The following is a 17,901-nucleotide window of genomic DNA, read 5'->3' as shown; positions in this document are numbered from 1 at the left end:
AGATGGTGAGGACTTCCGGGTGTCAAAGGTGGCTGTTTCACTTGGAGCCTTTTGAACCTACTAAATTTGTTTATACTAAACGAGCTGTTTAATATAAATGTTTTCCATGATTTGGTTAAATCAGGTCATGAACGAGACTGATCTTTTACGTGTAACGTAATAAATATCTCATAATCTCTGACGTGGCATGAGAGCCCACCACAACAGAGAGCCCTTTTAAAATACGAACAATTGTGTGGCCCATTTAATGTCCGCAAGGCAAGGGAAATAAAGAAAGCCTTTTTGTTCTCGTCCGAGGGGGAGAGAAACTAGTATTAGAGCCCAGTCATCGCCATTCGCTGAAATTAGGGCGAAAACCAGGTCTCACTTCTTGCCTTTCTCTCGTCCAATTTCCTTTCTTTTACTCGACTCTGTTCCAGTGTTCGAATCACGGTGTTCTTCTGGATCTTTAATGCTATTTTCTTAATGAACAATTCGAGATACGGGTTGTAGTGAGGGTTTTTTTTTTTCTTTTCTCTCCCCCTTTTCCCTTGGCGCAAAGATTTTTCTAAGCTCCAGAATGAGTCTTGAAAGGTAAAGAATGGCCATCACTGTGGTTATGCTACTTTCTTGTTTTCTGGATCTTTGATCGATGATAGCACCTGATCTCGGGGATATTCTATCTTTTACTGACGACAATAAATTGCGTAAACTGTAGGTCTCTATATTTCTTTGTCTGAACTAAAAAGATGTTGCTCGGATTGAAATAGCGAGAAAGACATCAAAAGGTCTCAGGGATATTTGATTGCAAACAAGGAAGCGTCAGGATCCCTGAAAAAAGTGCTTTGCGCCTGCTTCTTCATATTTCTTGAAAGTAATTGACTAATAGCTGAGCCGCAAGAATGCTGCGGCTTGAAAAGATAGTGGGGATTTGCTCTAGTTAAAGCTACTAATTTGAAAAGAAAAAAATGATAGAGGAGGATATAAATCCGTTTGACAAGATCCGAGAGGCTTATTTTTAAGTTTTAATTCTTAGTTCTGGTGGATTCTTAGTTTTTCTGTTGGAGAGAGAGTTAAATTTCATGGACGTAGTATCTAACAGCACTATCTGCATTGATCGATTCTTTGTCTTCTCCTCTGTTCGATTGAGAATAGGTCTTTTGTTTTGTTTTGGATCTCAGGGTTCTTAAATGCAAAGAGGCAGCAAAAAGTGATGGATTGTCTGCTGCTTGGTTCAACGGGGCCACCCATCAAACAAGAAGCTGGTCTGCATTGGAAGCAAGCAGGGTAGGGCTCTTACTGGGGCAGTTAGATGCAGGATAGCAGTCTACTGGCTTGGAATCATAAATCTTGGAGCACTGTTTAGTTCTGGCTGTGAGAACTAATACTTAATTAGAACAGTTATTAAGGAATCTTTATGACAACATGCAGTGGAAATATGCAGTGCTCTGGAGGCTCAAGCCAAGAAAACATATGTAAGTTGCTCCATTCCATTCTCCGCTGGTGCAGAGCCCCTTTTATTTAATAGCGCAGCATTGTCTATTTACTGTGAGACTGCTGATTGCATGTGTATTAATGAATTAACCCCATTAGAAGACCACCAAGTTGTGATTCATAATTTGCTCCTAGTTTTTTTTTTAATGTTTATTTACAAGTACCTAGGTTTTTTTTCCTCCTGATGTTTGTTTACCGTGTTCTCTTTCAAAAAAAAATGTTTGTTTACCTAGGCTTATGCTATATTTACTCCATGATGATGGTACCACTAGCATTCAAATTTTACCATATCATCATAATATGTAGATATAGTTTTAGAATGCATTTCTCGTGTATTATCCACCATGAACATGTGTCACTCATAGATGATGCGGACTTTAAGAATGGTTGCCTACCTATGACTAAGGCAACCTCTATTTTCTTAGCGATCTTTCTGTTAAGGTACAAAACTTGGGTTTCTAGATAGAATTGAGGATAAACATTCACATCAAGCTTATGTCTTGTATTTTATATCTATTTTTGGACAAAATTAGGACAAGATTTAAACATTGTAACATATGCTCCTCCTAGAGTTACATAGGCTAGATACAAAGTGTTATTGTGGTTTTCCTGGTCTAGGAGTATCTTGATATATAGACCAACAAATAGTTCTATTCTTGGGAGCATAATTATGCCAACTTCTTTGTTTCGATTATGAAGTTATACGTCATTTATTTGACAGTTTAAAGTTATTTTAGGGTATGAATATAGTTTGGCTTCAAAATTTTCAATCTGATTTTGGTTATGGTTTTAGGATATTGACATGGGATGACGGCTACTTTCACAACACAGAAGCAGATGTTACTTTGGAATCTGCTCCATCTGAATGAATGCCTCTGTGTTAAACCTTGGACCATTTCTTTCACTTACAAGAATGCTCAAGGTGAAAATATTGCAAAGAATCCTGTTGATGTAGCAGCTGCAAACATGCCATTGTCATCGATATAGACTTGGAGAAGGGTATGTAATGATAAATCATCTGCTATGTCAAATCTATCTCCTTCTGTGCACGTTAATGAATACAAGATTATAAACTTCATTGATATGTAAAATTATTTTATGACCATTTTTCTTCAAGCATCTTGCTTTTCTGATGCGGAAATATAATGTCATCCCACTGCTATTCAATTCCTGTTTCATCATGTATCAATATTTTAGGAATATAAAAGAATTCATGAACTGGCAGTGCTGGTATTATAAGTGAAATGGTGTTGTTTTAAAACTGAAAGTTCAGAGAATTTCTGGCCTTTTTTCAGAACCTACAACGGATATGGGTCTTTCTAGATCATTAACAAGGTTTCTTCTGTACATACACCAAAATATAGAAATGATGCATTTGAGTTTATTAACAGGTTCATTGATTTTGAAATGTAATGATGGATATTTTTTTTAAGAAAAAAAACTGAAACTTACTTCGATGTGTATCCGCATATGGTCTTCAACCTACATTACATTCATGATTAGATGCATTCTCCAACTCATGATGCCACAGCTCCTTTCATCATTTTCATTTTTTGAATATTGAAAGTGATATCTGAAAACATATTCAAGCCTTCTGTCAGTTTTGGTGATGGGTTATGCCAATGAGAATCATTATACTCACCAGTGTATTTCTTCACAATACAAAAAATAAAGCACTGTGAAGACACTGTGAGTTGTACATGCATTTGTCAATTCATAATATCATCATCATTCATGAAAGAAGTTTAGGTCTTATAAAGTACTGTACCTAGCGGTAGGGAGCCAATACAGTACAGAGACTCGATATAGTATTGTACCAGTACACAGTCGGGGTGCTATTCTGACTTAACACCTTTATGATGTCTTGGTGCAGGGGCATATACCGTACCATGCTGTATCATATCATTGATGTATTAGCATGGGACCCGGTATCGAGACTGAAAACCTTGCTGTTAATAAGCTTTTAGCTCAATTTTTGTGGGGGTTACCTTGGCAATCAGTGCACTCGAGTTTCAAGGCCACTGATTAGGGATGCCAATGGGGCTATTTATTGGCCTTGTACATTGTTACCAATTGGAAAAAAAATATCAAGACTGAATACATTATGGAGGATATCAAATGAAGCTTGGGTTCACCCTTTAAGAAATGTTCCTGCTTTTGTGACATAAGATTATTGTGGAATGTGATTCCAACAGGTGTTAGTTGGGTGCTAGTGCTAGAATAAAAGATGTCACCTCTAGGTAGGTGGTGCCATGTCTAGTGCTAAAACAGTGGCAGATCAATTTGCCAAGTATGAAGTTGAAAGACATAGTTCTCTAAAATGCTATTACCTTTTGTAATGTAACTTTTGTTATTCACAACTCCTTTTTATAGTTGTAATTCTTCAATTTAATAAACTCAGTGCATCTTAGCCATGAAAGAATATAATCATCATTGTTTTAGAGTGGATTCACATTAAAGTAACATACTGTCAGCAAGTTATGACAATGCAAAGAGTACAACATTAATATTTGTAATGTTCTTCTCTGAAAGGTGCAACCACATCCCTGTAACTTTGTTCTGCAAAACAACAGATCAAACAGTTGTGTTGTTTGGGCCAGTTGAGGTTGGACCAGCCATGTTGAGTTGCATGAGCCGGGAATGTTGAGTTGTTTGGGCTGGTCTTTGTGATTCCAAGTTTGGCCAGGTTTGTTTTGACCGGCAGTTGGTTCTTAAGAAGAAGAAGAAAGAAGCAAACTAGCTTCTTCTTCTGGGTGTCTAGTATGATATTTGGTGGCCTCCTTGAACACTATATAGTTTAGAACTTTGCTAACCTGAGATCTTGCTGTCTGGTATGATATCCATAGCCAAGTCAGTGGCCTCTTTGAATACTATATAGTTTAGAACTTTGCTAACCTGAATGTGGAACATGGTAGCACATCTAGTGCATTAATCATTGACACAATATATATATGTATAGTACTTTTTGTTTATAATTTGATTACCATATGTTAGTCAGAAAAATTTACAGTAAAAACCCGTAAGGCATGTTGTTTATGATTCCATCTTTTCAATGAACGATCGAACCTTAGATTTAATTTCAACTCAATCTTTTTGTTCCCATTGGAATGCCTAAGTAAAGATCTTAATCTAAAGTGTTCCTTTTAACGATGTTATCCAGTGGTACAACATTGAGTCCTACTGTCTTTGGTTCCTTATAATACATATTACTCAATCACTGTTTTTAATATATTCTTGTTATGTGTACTTGGCTGCATTTATGGGTTAGGAGACCATTTATTCTATTACCAGAACAACCATTTATCGTAGAGTAGGGAAGTTTCAAATGCAGCTCCTAAAGTTGCTTAAAAGTTAAAACCCTCTTCTATCCCTGGTTCTTCTGGATTACATAATGACTTGTGTCACTTTATTTCTTGTTTTCAGAACTTAGTAATTTGCATGAATCTTTTCGATCTTGTTCTACAGTCATATTTTCCATGGTATTTGGTTATTAAGACATCCTCTCTAAAAGGTATATTTTGCCTGTTATGCATCATGTCATGGAGGATTTAACGTTGGTGGTTCACATTATAGTTTTGTTTTGCACTCTTTATCATATCTCAAGAACTCACAATTCTCTAGCCCCACCCATTACTTGTTCAATTTCATGTCCATTAGCAACATCTATAATATGGAATCATTCAATTTCTTTTGCATTAAACACTGAGTTTCTTGGTCTGATCCAGTCACGGGAATTGCCTACTGTTAGGTCTCATACTCCAACATCGTTCATGGTTCAAGATGATGTCCAACCCTCACCAGATGTGATGGCCCAAGTATTTGATGCATATATATGACCGCATGCAGATGAAAGTGTAGGGAAAGCGAGATATGATAATGTCGGGATAGATCCTACTGAAGAACCTAGTGTACTGAATTATTCCAACAAGATCCTGCATGTCATATGTCCAATTTCAGCTTCCTTGAGGGTGAAATAAATGTAGTTTCACAACCGAATGCTATTGACCATATATTAATTTCTGCACAATCTATCATGCCAAACTCTTATTTGGAAGATTCAGAATAAGACGGTTCTTATGATCATTGTACTATCAAAGATATGACCCAGGGATTTGGAAAGGGGCTTGCTAGCAAGGCTGCTTATGTGATAGATGAGAGTTTGGAACTTGCCCATTGACTCCGAGCTTGCACAAAGCACATGGGATGGGCTGTATATTGAACACTAGTCTATCAAAAGCTGATGAATTTACCATGTTCGTGGAGGAAACTGATGCATGGTTCATGACAGAAAGTGGTGCAGAGCATCTGTTGGATGCAGCAGCCGGCAATTTTCATCGTGCTTCAAGTGTTGATGCATCTGAGGTATCCAAATATATAAGATCGTGTGGCAACCCTGCAAAAAAAACCTAAGGAGTCTTATCTAACATGGAGAAGAAGTGGTCTCTTAGGCGCAATAAGTTGTAAAAAGTCTGCATCTGTCTCCAAAAGTGAATGCTTCACAAGTCCTGCTTCTGTTTCTTCGTCCAAGAGCATTTGTAGGTCGATCAATGACAAAAGGTGCAGCACCATGTTTATGGACACTGCAGCCAACAGTCAACTCCGAATAAAAACATAAGGGATAAAAGTCACAAAACTCACAGACCAAGAACAAGGGACGGGGTTGATACAAGATCAGGTTAAGGAGTTGCGGGAGCTTATTCTGAGCAGACCAGAGGTCGGTCTTTTGATGCATTTATCACAGTTTTTCCACATTTCTGTGACCAAATTAATTGGATCTAGGCTTTGTTGTAACTGTTGTATTACAAATGGGATATTATGACAGAAGGCTTTTGCACGTGTGCTTGTGAAATCTTCTTCTCTCGTGCAGTGCAGCGTTGATGCATTGTTGGATAGAGCTGTAAAGCACACGTTCCTTCTGTGAAGCATTACCAGTCAAGCTGAAAAATTGAGGCGATAGGCATATCCAAAGGTACATATATTTAAAGTTACATAAACCATTTTGGGCCTACCTTACGGTTTTAAATCATTCTCAGTATTTAGTTGTAGTAGTTATGAGCAGTTGTTTTACTGATTTTGCCAAAATGGTCCTTGTATCAAATCAAAATTGCATGCAATTCTACGAGTTCATAATAGTAGCTATTTCCTGTATAGAGCCCCACGAATGTAATAGCACTGTTTTTTGTAGACTGATAGGCTTTTGTCATTCTCATTTCTTCTTGAAAAGAGGCCATTTTCCATGCAAGGTAGCTTGGCTGAGGAAGATGACAAAGACTACGCTGCTTTGTTGTTTTAAGAACAACTTTTTATTAAAAATCATAAAATATTAAAAACCTTGTAATTTAGATTATTATAACGAGGGGGAATTGCCCACGCTACTGCAGCTACCGTGTATGTTGTGTTGCTGGCAGAGAATTGCCCCTTCCATGATTCCTTAAGCTTGCAGCTGGAATTCCTTGTTTCTATTTCTTATTACTTAGATCATGAGGAAGATGGACTCTTTCTAGCAATAACACATCTCATCAGGAGCATGGAGCTAAAAAATTTAAGGGGAGGTGTTGCAGAGAGCGTTTGGAGTCCATCCATACTCTAATATGAAACAGCAAACATGAGAAAGCCCTCCTGCTGGAGAGCATCCAGTGAAAAATTGTTCAATGCCTAAGAACATTCTGAACAAAGGATAGGAAGTTCAGACAATCTTTGGGCTCATTTACACTAATTCAACATTCTAAGTTGAGGCAAGAATTACATGATATTTGTTTTTCAGGCTTCCAGGAGCTTCCACCGAAAGCAGATTCTCTGCCCGTTAATGCAGCAGCTGCAGCAAAATTACACATACACCCCAGGCAAGTAATGATGATTTATCTGGTGTTGTTTGATTATCGGTTGATCTTTCGGAATTTATCTGTATTTACTTTGAACAGAGGATGCCAAGCTGTATAATTAGCTATTATACAGGAATGACTGCTTCATTGCATAAATGATCATAGATGGGCTGAGTACACACTGCAGCATGTCAAAGACATTAAAAAAAAAAGTAGATACATGCATGCCCATGTGTATGTATCGCTAGAATTTGTACATATAGACGTTGCATTCAGTGAAACCTACTCAACCTAACAAAATTGTGAAGCAGAACAATGTGCAGGAATTATACTCAAGTTGGCGATTCAGCAAGCATCAGTGTATGCCACCAACCACAAGATACATTTGTGGGGATGTAGGCTTCAATCGGAACCCGAGACGGTATGTTTCTGTCTATTGCATCCCCCAAGCCAAGCTGCACATACATGCACATACAAAACACTTGATTTTTGTGCACTAGAAATGAGAAAGTAAAAACAGAGAAAATTTGAAGCGGTCATGATAACAAAAATAATACCTGACCATACTTGTTCCATCCCCAGCTAAAAACCTCTCCGTCTTCTACAGAGATCACAAATAACAATGACATGTCAATTCACATTTGAGAAATATTTGCAAGAAACGAAGTGTAAATTCACATCACTCCAATTTAAGTAACAGGAATAATAATAGCACTCAAACACTTGCCTACGCCTTGTTCACAAAAGACGGGTCATTAGTTTTCTCAAGTAATTCCAATTAAGAAATACTAAGTTATATCCACTTTAGTGCTACATCTATCAAAAAAGAGATGCACAAATTAAGGATACCTACTATCTCAGTTAATAAGTTATTACATGCTGGATACCAATATCTGGATCAAAATCCTGTCTCCAATTTTGGCCAGGTTTTCTTCCATCCTATGGTAAGTAAACTAGCTTGAGAGCTAAGAGAGCCTTAATACTAACATTGCTATTGCATTGCTTGCTAAATCCATCCTACTATTTTTTTAAAAAAAATTAAACTAACTTGAGAGATGATAGTCCTGAAGTGGCGACAACAGCAGCATCATATGGCAAGTTCTTGTCAGCCTTCAGTATTGCAATAATTGAAAAAAAATAAAATAGCAGTATGTGCCAAAAACGAAAACCCGGAGTATTTGCATAGCAGTTACGGCTAGTTCCCAAGGGCTTAGCAGTCAATTTATGCACGACCTGGAGGCAGTCTGCGTGCCAGATATCCTCATACCGACAAAAAGTCACTCCAGTACCAGCACGCATTTGCAACTTAGAATAAAACAGCAAATTATTTTCCGATAGGGAAGCATCAATATTTTACTAAATCTGCCGATGAATGATTAAGAAGATCATTTGGACTAATACCTGTAAGCATGGCGCTGTGACGTGCCCCACAAGAGACCGTTTTGGCATTCTTGTTTTCCAAACATGCAGCATCCAATAGCTTAGGAAGAGTCTGCAAACAGGAGCATTTTGGATACAGCTGCATTAGTATCTTCACTAGAAAGTCTTGCTTTAATATCCATGTTCTGGGACAAGAAAAGAAAGCAGCAATTTATTTTCTCCGTAATCTCATTTCTACGACACTGGAGATACAGGATGATTAGATACATCATCTGGTACTCATAAATTTCCAGATGAGGCCTGAAATTTTCCATGCGATATTCAATTCTCTTCTCGTATTCATTAGTGGCACCCAGGGACGAGTTGCACCCCACCATTGTGCAAGAGAAAAATAATTAGCTTGGTTTGCAGATGAAGTTGTGACGAGGACCATACCTCAGCCTGATCAGAGCCAGTTCCCAGCTGCCCGAACTGATTCCCACCAAAAGAATACACACCACCATCAACTGATGTGCAGACAGTATGCCACAGACCGGCGGCAATACCTCGTATCTCGATGCCCAACAAAGATGACACACAAGTTGGACTCAGTTCATCATTTGTGCTTCCCTGCCCGCACTGGACCAAAATAACCAATAAGAGGGAAAAAGGGCAGAAAAGAAGATGAAAGCTTATTAGTCTTTTTCCTGAAACTTGCAATCAAAAATCCACAACAGAGAGCGAAATATAAAAAAAGGCTGTTTCCATATTACAGTGGACCTCATCTTCAACATTATACTTTGCTTTTCTCCATCTTTTCTACAATGCCTACATGTTAATCCTGGAGAGCAGTTAGAGCATGTTGCTGGATATATATAATCGAACCATATGCCCACAAACCAGTAATTTCATTGATGTGCATCATACAGTAAATGACATCCACAAACATCTCATGGACTTATATAAAAAGATATAGAGCTACAGTATTCTTGGCTGAGCCCAACAAATAGCACAGACTACTTAAAAACAGCAAGAAATAATAATTAAAGATCAGAGGTCACCAATCATTTGCTCGATGCCTAGGTGCTTCTGCTATCTCTATTCATGCTCAGCAGACTATAATTCACCCCAGGATTTATATTGTTGGATATAGAACAGCATAGTTTAATAAATTAAATCTTATGCCTTGAGGTACTGGCATGCCAATCATCTGTGTGTGTGAAGAGTTTCACGGTATCATAGATTCCACAAGAACCTTATGCCAGAATCACGTCGATGAACTGAAACATTTTCTGCATGACGCCCCCAACTAGAGAGAGCCAAACAGTTATATCTAGAAGGCACTGACAGTTCATGCGTGGTTCCTTTTTTCTTAAGCAAGCATGTAACAGAACATTTATCAAGACACCAGCTTCTTACTCCACCTGTATGAAAATGGATAAGCGACTATCATGTTAAATATAGTTAATGTGGCACCAATACTTACATCACGACCAAACCTAAGTGAAGCCAATGTATAATCACAGCACAAATCACAAATAGGGTAACTGGCAGTACATGATGGTGGGAATTGGAATGTCAACTGCTCAGACTGAGCGTTGTAAAAGAACTACTTGACCGATAATTTGAGCATGCTGTAGCCCATTTACCATTCATGCCCCTTTTAAGATAAAATGGTGGCAGCTCACCATTTCTTTCTAATAATAGTATAATACATATTATGTTACAGAAGAACATGTACAGCCATGGAGAGTAGTGTTGATATTGTTAGTTAATAAATGCATATGCATGGATGCAGATGAAATATGATAGAAACTAACCTGCCCATAGAGTCCCCAACCAAAAGTTAGCAGTGCTCCAGTATCTGCAGAAGCACAAAAATAATTATTACAATTCATTAAGAATATATACATTACCTAAAATGTGAGGATGTCAATTAAGTATAGTGTTCACATGCATGATGGAGAGAGATGGGAGGAAGATCACAAAAACAAGGTATTTATCGCTTTCTTATGAGCTGCTAGATCGTAATTAGATTATACATTTTGTCAAATGTTTGTTCATGACCTTAAAAAAAAAAGAGCAAGTCTGTCTAGTCGTGAAAGCAAATGGTAAGGCTTTTTTTTTCAAAGAAAAAAAAAATCAAACTACTAAATTTGATAACCAGAACTTCTGAAAAAAAGATTGTGTTACCTGGGTGAGAGATGCGATGAATGAGGATGCAAGCCAGAAGAAATAGCAAAAATTGATGGACAAGAACATAAACTAACATTCAAAGGGACAGCAGTGTTTAAAAACAAGATACAGCAAAGTTTTTAAGGATAACAAATATTGTCATAACCTTCTAATGTTCTTGCCCCATCTTTTTGCTGAACTTTCAGATCCACTTACAGTGAGCTACTGAGCTCTGCTAATGTTTCATGTTATATTTCATAAATCACTTGTGTGCAGCTATTGCATAATACTTGAAAGACACACATCTCAACTTCATTAGCCCCCATTTGAATCTACTACAAATGGCTGATCCTTCCCAAGATGCTTCTGAATAAGTTTTCCAGGAAAACAAAGACAATAACTCTGTCAAACTTTATTGATTCTAATGTTGACCTTAACCTGACTCATCCAGAACCACCTTAAACATGCAACAAAGTTTATGATTAACAAACACAAATTCACATAATAAGCAAATTAGAATTACAAATATTAACATGTTCCTCAATTACCGTTACCATCATTTCTACTAAACAAAAAAAAACATGTTAATGGCATAAAGACAGTACAAGACGCCATGTCAATTCATTAAAAATAATATTATTTGGATTTACTATTCATGTATAAGAGTAACCTGCAAACAAACAAAATCCCATAGTAATGTATATTGTGCAAAAAGTTAACAGAAGCAAGGCCAGCGGTTGGTACCAGTGACAACAGCACTATGACGACCTCCACAAGCAATGGCCTTTACGCAGCTTCCTGTGACTTTATAAGTTTGCCCTTCTGAAATCTTATTCCCCATGGTAACTGCAGGTGGTCGGTCCTTGCCATAAGCAGCTGACTCAATGCAAGGTATAGGGTGAGGAGAAGACACAGAGCGGATACGAGAACCCAACCCAAGCTGACCTTCCCCTCCATATCCCCAACCCCACACCTGACCGACGTCTGAAACTTTTTAGAAAACAGAATGCATCAGCATTTCCTGGCTCCTTAATGGGGATACCTCCCTCAAACACAACAAACCACTAAAATATACAGCAGAAATCCACAGTGACATCTAATTCATCAAAAAGGGGAATTACCTGACAGTGCCAGCGTATGACGTCCACCAGCAGCTACTGTAGCAATCCTTACTCCCGTGTTAAGTGTCACTAGACATGGGGGAGCTGAAAGATTTTCATCACCAGATGTTGAGCTTTCATGTCCTAGCTTAGCTGAAGATAACCTTCTACGCTTTGCGCTCTCCTCCCCACCTCTACTCTCAGAACCAGATACAGTTCCACTACTTGTTCTTGACATCTGTGACCTGGGGCTCACTGTAATCAATTTCCCATTCATTATATCTGTAAACAGTTGAGCTAAGGCAGCTTATGTTTTCATTTTAAAAAAAAGGTCACAGCCAAGTAAGAAACTAAAGTCACCTTGATTGTTCAATGATGCATTATGCCTTTCATCTTTTTCAGATGCCCCTCCTAAAGTCTGGTCTCCTACAAACCTCCCAGTTGGAACACATTCTTTCCAGCCCCATGTGTAGACATCTCCATCAGCTGGTTAAAAGAAACATTTTAAGCTACTAAAAACCATTCCTGGAAAGCTAATGCATTTACAAGACATTCTGCCATTTCTATCAAATGTAAAACGCTTTTTTTTCAAGCAACATCAACATGCAGAAACACCTCATCTCTCATGTTACTTCAATCAAATCATGAAAAAGTACCAATGATCATTCATCAATAAAACTTATATAAATTGGCGTAGCACCTGTAACTGCAACACAGTGAGCCCACCCTGCTGCTGCATTGACAATGGCTGCCTCAGTTGGAACAGGAAATGGCTCAGGAGTCTCCTGAGTGGATTCAAAAAAAAAAAAAAAACATTTATCTAAGAAAGTTCCGAAAAGAAAAAAACTGCTGGGCAAGATCATTGAGCACCAAAGAGTCAAGTACCTCATGCTTCCCAGAAGTCACATAGCTTTGACCCATATCATCTGTTGAACCCCATGTAAGCAGTTTGCCCGATACTGATACAACAAAGAAGGCAATGTGAACCCCCAATTACAGAATCAACATTCAATATTTAAGCAAGAAAGCTATAAACTAATGAAAAGTAGCTTTCCATACTACTAGTACTGGACAGGGACTAAAATTTGTGTAGCTGTGTTGTAAAGGCATCAAAGACTAACACATCACAATAACCAAAAAAACATATCAAAGGGCCTAAAAACCTTAGGTACAACAAACATGCTTATTCCACTAGATATGGTCGTTACTAGGAATTGTTCTCCAAAATTAATCCTATTGAAAGCTATTTCATCTTTCTCTGCACTCTTGTCCGTATTGTGCATCAATGGGGAAACTAAAATATTCAGAACGGCATTAGCTTTTGTTTATATCGTAAGGAATTCCGAAAGTATCTGTTCATGAAAAAACAAGACCATTTAATCAAGTTCATACTCATCTTAAACTAAATCTCGGTTGCATCAATCAAAAGCCACATTATTTTAATCAAAAACATTTTGTCTTCCGACAAACATGCATACAGAAAGCATAAAAACTACTTATCCATCCAAGTATGCCAGGAAATACCCAAGAAAAGGACCGCGGGGGGCGTGGAGGGGAGGGGGTGTGGGACGCAGTAATCGACATCAAAGACTAGGCACATCTCTGAAATCATCAGAATAAAAAAACCCTTTAAACTATCCTCAAGTCTCCAAAATTAAAAAGTTCCCCTCTGCTGTCCACAAATTCTCAAATTCCAAAAAAATGCAAACAAGAAAAAACCCATCGGTCCCGACAGTAAAGTGTCTACAGATCAAGAAACGGTCTCTTATCTTATATTTTCAAAAATCAAAATGGGAAAAAAAAACAAATAAAGAAAAGAAGGCAAAAGGGAAACCAAGAAAGCAAAATAGAAGAAGAGAGATCCGAAAGGAATACCAGAGATGGACATGGCGAAGCCACATCCGCCTCCACAGACATCCATCCAGCCATCTCCGGCGGAGGATTCCGGCATCCGGACGGCCACCGGGTACAGCAGCGGCGATCTCTGAGACGAGACCCCCGGCAGGTACCCCCACATCAGCACCGCCTTCTCCCTCTCCCTCCCCTTCCCCTTCTCCTCCTTCTCGTCCTCCTCCATCTCCTCTCCCCCCTCTCCTCCACCATTCATCTCCTCCCTATAACCCTTCTCCTCGCCCTCTTCTTTCTTTCCCGAAATCCAAAAAAATCGCTTCGAATTTTTTGTCGACTCCGACTCTCTGCGTCCGTCTGCTCTGAGCTTTTGGTTAGAAGAGAAGAGAGAGAAAGAGAGGGGGATTGGACTTAGAAAACTAAAGGCGGAGCCCTAATTCGCCCCGTATCATTTCCTTGGGGACGGCGGACGCCACGTCGGATACCCACGTGGTAGTTTTCTACACGTGGCGTAACCAGGATCGCTGGATCCGCGCGGGCGTTCCTGGCCAGGAATTCGCCGGAAGCTTCTGGAAGGCTCCCAGGCCCACTAACTCAAGGCTGGCGTGTCGACCACTCATCACGCCACGTTCTTTAACCAGCTCCCGAGAGAGAGAGGAAGAGACCACGCTGCCGCGTGGCGGCACCGCAAGGCCGAGCGTTATTTATTAGCTTATCATTGTTTATTAATTTACGTATCTGACGTCCGCGGGAGGTTCTACTGGTGAGGTACCAAAGCTTCCAGAAAACGTTGGAATAATCCGACCACGCTCGAAGACCTGCAATGCCGCAGGAAACTCGCAGTGAAAGGTCTGCGTGGCATCTTATTTGGTGTTCTTCACCCGAGCGTCCCACCTCTGGGCTTTCTCAAGATTAACTTTAATGGATCGGTACAGAATGGTAAATGTAGAGAAGGTGCTGGGTTTGTTATTAGGAACCCGTGCTCTTGTGTAGTAGCGGTCGGTGGCTGTCAGCTAGCAGAGACCTTGGTTCCCAGCGCCGAGCTGATGGCTGTATGGAAGAGCCTTCGATATGCACGACGAGTATTGTAGGCCCGCTCTATTATTATGGAGGGCGACTTAACCACTATTATAGGGTGGATCCAGGAAGGTCCGAAAGTGTCGGGGTGGGATCATCCCTACTCGGAGATATTTGGGCTATGGGTAGAGATGAGGACGTCTTCCTAACTAAACATGTTTATAGGAAGGCTAATGGGGCCACTGATTGGGTGGCCTTTTACATGGTGCGGCACTATGTGGATGCGCGGGGAGAGTTGCCTATGGCTCTCCGTGATATAGTATTTTCTGATTTTATTGGTATCTCAGCGGCCTCTTATGTGGCGCGGCACTGTGTGGATGCACGGAAGAGAGTTGTCTATGGCTCTCCATGATAAAGTGTTATCTGCTTTTATTGGACGTCTTCGTACTCGCGTACTGTGGAATGCCTGTCTAAAAAAAAACAAAATGTGAAGAAAAATCTGTGGAAATTATTTTTTTTGTAAAATTTTAAGTTCTCGTTTGTTTGTTATATAAAAAGGAAAAAACACAGAGGGCGGGGCGTTTGCTCACTACCGTAGATGGAAGTGGAAGGCTTTGTCATTGTAGATTGTGAGTGATCGGGGAGGCGGTTTTGCGAAGGAAACGTTTGGTGGTTTTCCTGAAATTAATATCCCGGGAACAAATAATGGAAGGGCCACCAAGATGGTAGCCTAGTAGTACTGGACCGGGATTCTAACATCATGGTTCCAAATTTGAGTCGCTGCGACGACGATTAAAATGTGGCTTCAGCCACTGCTTGGATATGAAGTATAGAACCGCTCTTGGACTGCTAGTAGCCGGGGTGGTGCCAGGTGTGACGTACTCACACTTGGAACTCGAGCCAGAGACCAGAAGGGTAGCTGAGCCGGACCCATGGGTGGGGAAGGCATGAGTAAAACTGGTCGGGATGCCCAACACACGGCCATTTCTACCCGCATCGAACATTCTCCTGGCAGGACGGGGGCCCAGTGGAGGCTGCTATGCGGGGGTAGGCTTGTCCCTTCCTCCCCTACCCCTTTTCATTAGAAAAAAAAATAATGGAAGGACGATGATGGTACGTATTATTTAGCTGGACACACGTGTAATCTGAATTGAGAAATGGCACCGTTTAGAGGAATTCAGAGACACGTTTCATTCCAAAGTTAGCTTTCAGCTCCTCTTTTTAACTAAAATAAAAAAATAAAATCAGAGACACGTTAAAGAATAAAGTTTTGGGATCGTTATGGCCGGAGGGACAAGGGCTGCCTGAGTTGGCATCCATTCTGAGGCCAATCTGGCAACATGGCCGCTTATAATTTATAAAAGGCCTAGAAGGTTCGCGATATCAAATTTAACTATCGGCAAAGCGGCCCAGCGTTGACCAGATCGGGAAGCGTGTGAAGACGACTCCAGAACTGACCTTTTTCTAACCCATTTTACCCATCGTTTTTCTGACACTGTTTTCGGTCACCCGTTTAGTCCTGGGCGATCCTAGGAACTGCAAATGGGTTAGGCCACCTAATTCATTTTTGATGATCCGTGAGCTGAATGGAGATAAAAATTGCAACCCGATTTTGAAATCGAGTTAGTTTTAGCTAGGTTTTATTGTTTCCAATGTGAACCCAAATTAGTCCGGGCTGAATGTCATTTGCATCTATTTTGGGTCAACAAAAAGCCGACCCAATTAATTCCAGACCACATTCGGCCGAGCTAAGAACTTGGACCATGTAATATTCTTCTCTTCTTCACCCTAAATATATTTTTCAATTTATTGAACGAACCATCATTTAGAATAGTAATCTACAGTCATCCCAACGCCCCATCTCCTCTCAGCACACTTTCGCTTAATTATATTTAACATTCGTTATTTATTTCAATAGATTCTTGTTTATAATATTTTGAATTCTATCAACATCTTGGATCAAATTTAAAAAATAAATAAAAATTTATGTTTAAGTTGGCTTTTTTAGTTTTTATTATTCTTCTAATAATTTTATTTTTTCTTTCAACAAATAGCTAAATGCTCGTTGTGTGTTACAAACCGTATTTAAAACAGTCCCAACCCAAATCCCAATTTTTTGGCTTAGGTCCAATCATACTTGACCATGATCTATCTTAATAACTTGCTGGATCTTAAAAAACCAAATCTTTTCCGTGGCTCAACTCAACTCAATCCAATCACTTAATAGATCTAGTTCAGGTCCAAAATCAAGACCCGAGTATGAAATGATGATAGGTTATGGTCAAGCATGTTTTGATCCAATGAAACATGTTTCCAGCCCCTAGTGATACGAGAAGGTTTATATCTACTAGCTCGTTTTACATCATGCCAAAGATTGATCTACAGTGTTCCATATAACATCTAGCTTTTATTACCTATGGTTATTGAGGAGAGAACAAAATAGGTATCTTCTATCTCGCACATCTATAGTTCTTCTATTTCTCCCTACTTTTTACATTCTATATTTATCCTTCCAACTACAATATATTCTTTTGTTGAATTCTCCGTACGCCCACCCTAATTCTTTTCATTTCCTAATCAAAGCAGTCTTAGGTCTTTCCAATCATCATCAAAACCTCACCATCCTTTTGATCTTGAAAGAATCGTAACTGCTCTTATCTAGATTATTTATATTTTTTGTTTTTTTCTTCATATTTACTTCTATCATTTCATTCCACCAATTACTTTAACCATCCCTCACAGTGATTCCTTCCCTTCCTACCTTCCCTCTCATTTCCTAACCACCATTTTATCTCTCTTTTGTTTATGCTCTATCTCAACTATCAGTAAATCAAAATAGCATACCATCTTTTTAACTACAGAGTATCATGGACCTTTCTTTCATGTACATGATATACACCTTCACCCTTCGAAGAGGGAAAAGGGAAGGGGAAGTGAGGATTTCAGGATGGTCAGTTTCTGAATGGAATGGAGAATTTGATGATGTTCTTCATTGAACAAGAGGACGTGGTGTCCATATTGAAGGTTAAGAACGGGGCTTAGAATTGGTGGTGTGGAGAGTAGTAGAAAAGGACGACCGCAGGTCCACAGGGAGGGAAAAGGGGAGA

General features: G+C 39.3%; 1 protein-coding gene and 1 long non-coding RNA gene across 9 annotated transcripts; one reads left to right on the top strand and one right to left on the bottom strand.

Moving 5' to 3' along the window:
- The first annotated feature begins 251 nt into the window (after positions 1–251).
- Positions 252–7,507, top strand: LOC103697434. 6 transcript variants are annotated; one of them, XR_001878927.3, is made up of 7 exons: positions 252–573; positions 698–853; positions 1,161–1,454; positions 2,267–2,472; positions 5,199–6,187; positions 6,296–6,442; positions 7,238–7,507. It is a non-coding gene; the product is annotated as an uncharacterized LOC103697434 (long non-coding RNA). The 6 variants fall into 6 exon arrangements; XR_005514402.1 differs by having other exon boundaries at positions 253–573; positions 698–819; positions 5,222–6,187; XR_602569.4 differs by having other exon boundaries at positions 253–573; positions 5,222–6,187.
- LOC103697450 (ultraviolet-B receptor UVR8) lies at positions 7,407–14,196 on the bottom strand. Of its 3 annotated transcripts, none has more exons than XM_008779305.4 (11): positions 13,805–14,195; positions 12,815–12,888; positions 12,630–12,714; positions 12,290–12,415; positions 11,951–12,184; positions 11,574–11,819; positions 10,475–10,518; positions 9,111–9,293; positions 8,697–8,787; positions 7,853–7,896; positions 7,407–7,750 (listed from the first exon to the last, which is right to left on the bottom strand). In XM_008779305.4, exons 1-11 carry the CDS (start codon positions 14,034–14,036, stop codon positions 7,628–7,630), a joined length of 1,482 nt encoding a protein of 493 aa, XP_008777527.2. In that variant the 5' UTR covers positions 14,037–14,195; the 3' UTR covers positions 7,407–7,627. The 3 variants fall into 3 exon arrangements, with proteins under 3 accessions (XP_008777527.2, XP_008777533.2, XP_026657206.2); XM_008779311.4 differs by having other exon boundaries at positions 11,574–11,813; XM_026801405.2 differs by having other exon boundaries at positions 7,414–7,750; positions 11,951–12,211; positions 13,805–14,196.
- Positions 14,197–17,901: the final 3,705 nt, after the last annotated feature.

The sequence above is a fragment of the Phoenix dactylifera genome, chromosome 12 (genome assembly GCF_009389715.1).
Source record: "Phoenix dactylifera cultivar Barhee BC4 chromosome 12, palm_55x_up_171113_PBpolish2nd_filt_p, whole genome shotgun sequence".
NCBI classification, from domain to species: domain Eukaryota; kingdom Viridiplantae; phylum Streptophyta; class Magnoliopsida; order Arecales; family Arecaceae; genus Phoenix; species Phoenix dactylifera.
This window is presented reverse-complemented; position numbering and strand designations above follow the sequence as displayed.

Excerpts from the sequence above, each read along its gene's own strand:
- LOC103697450 (XM_026801405.2), bottom strand. The coding sequence starts at position 14,036 with ATGAATGGTGGAGGAGAGGGGGGAGAGGAGATGGAGGAGGACGAGAAG. Across the intron at positions 12,212-12,289 it reads TGCATCATTGAACAATCAAG|ATATAATGAATGGGAAATTG; the intron begins GTGACTTTAGTT and ends AACTGTTTACAG. Across the intron at positions 11,820-11,950 it reads TCATACGCTGGCACTGTCAG|TTTCAGACGTCGGTCAGGTG; the intron begins GTAATTCCCCTT and ends TTTTCTAAAAAG.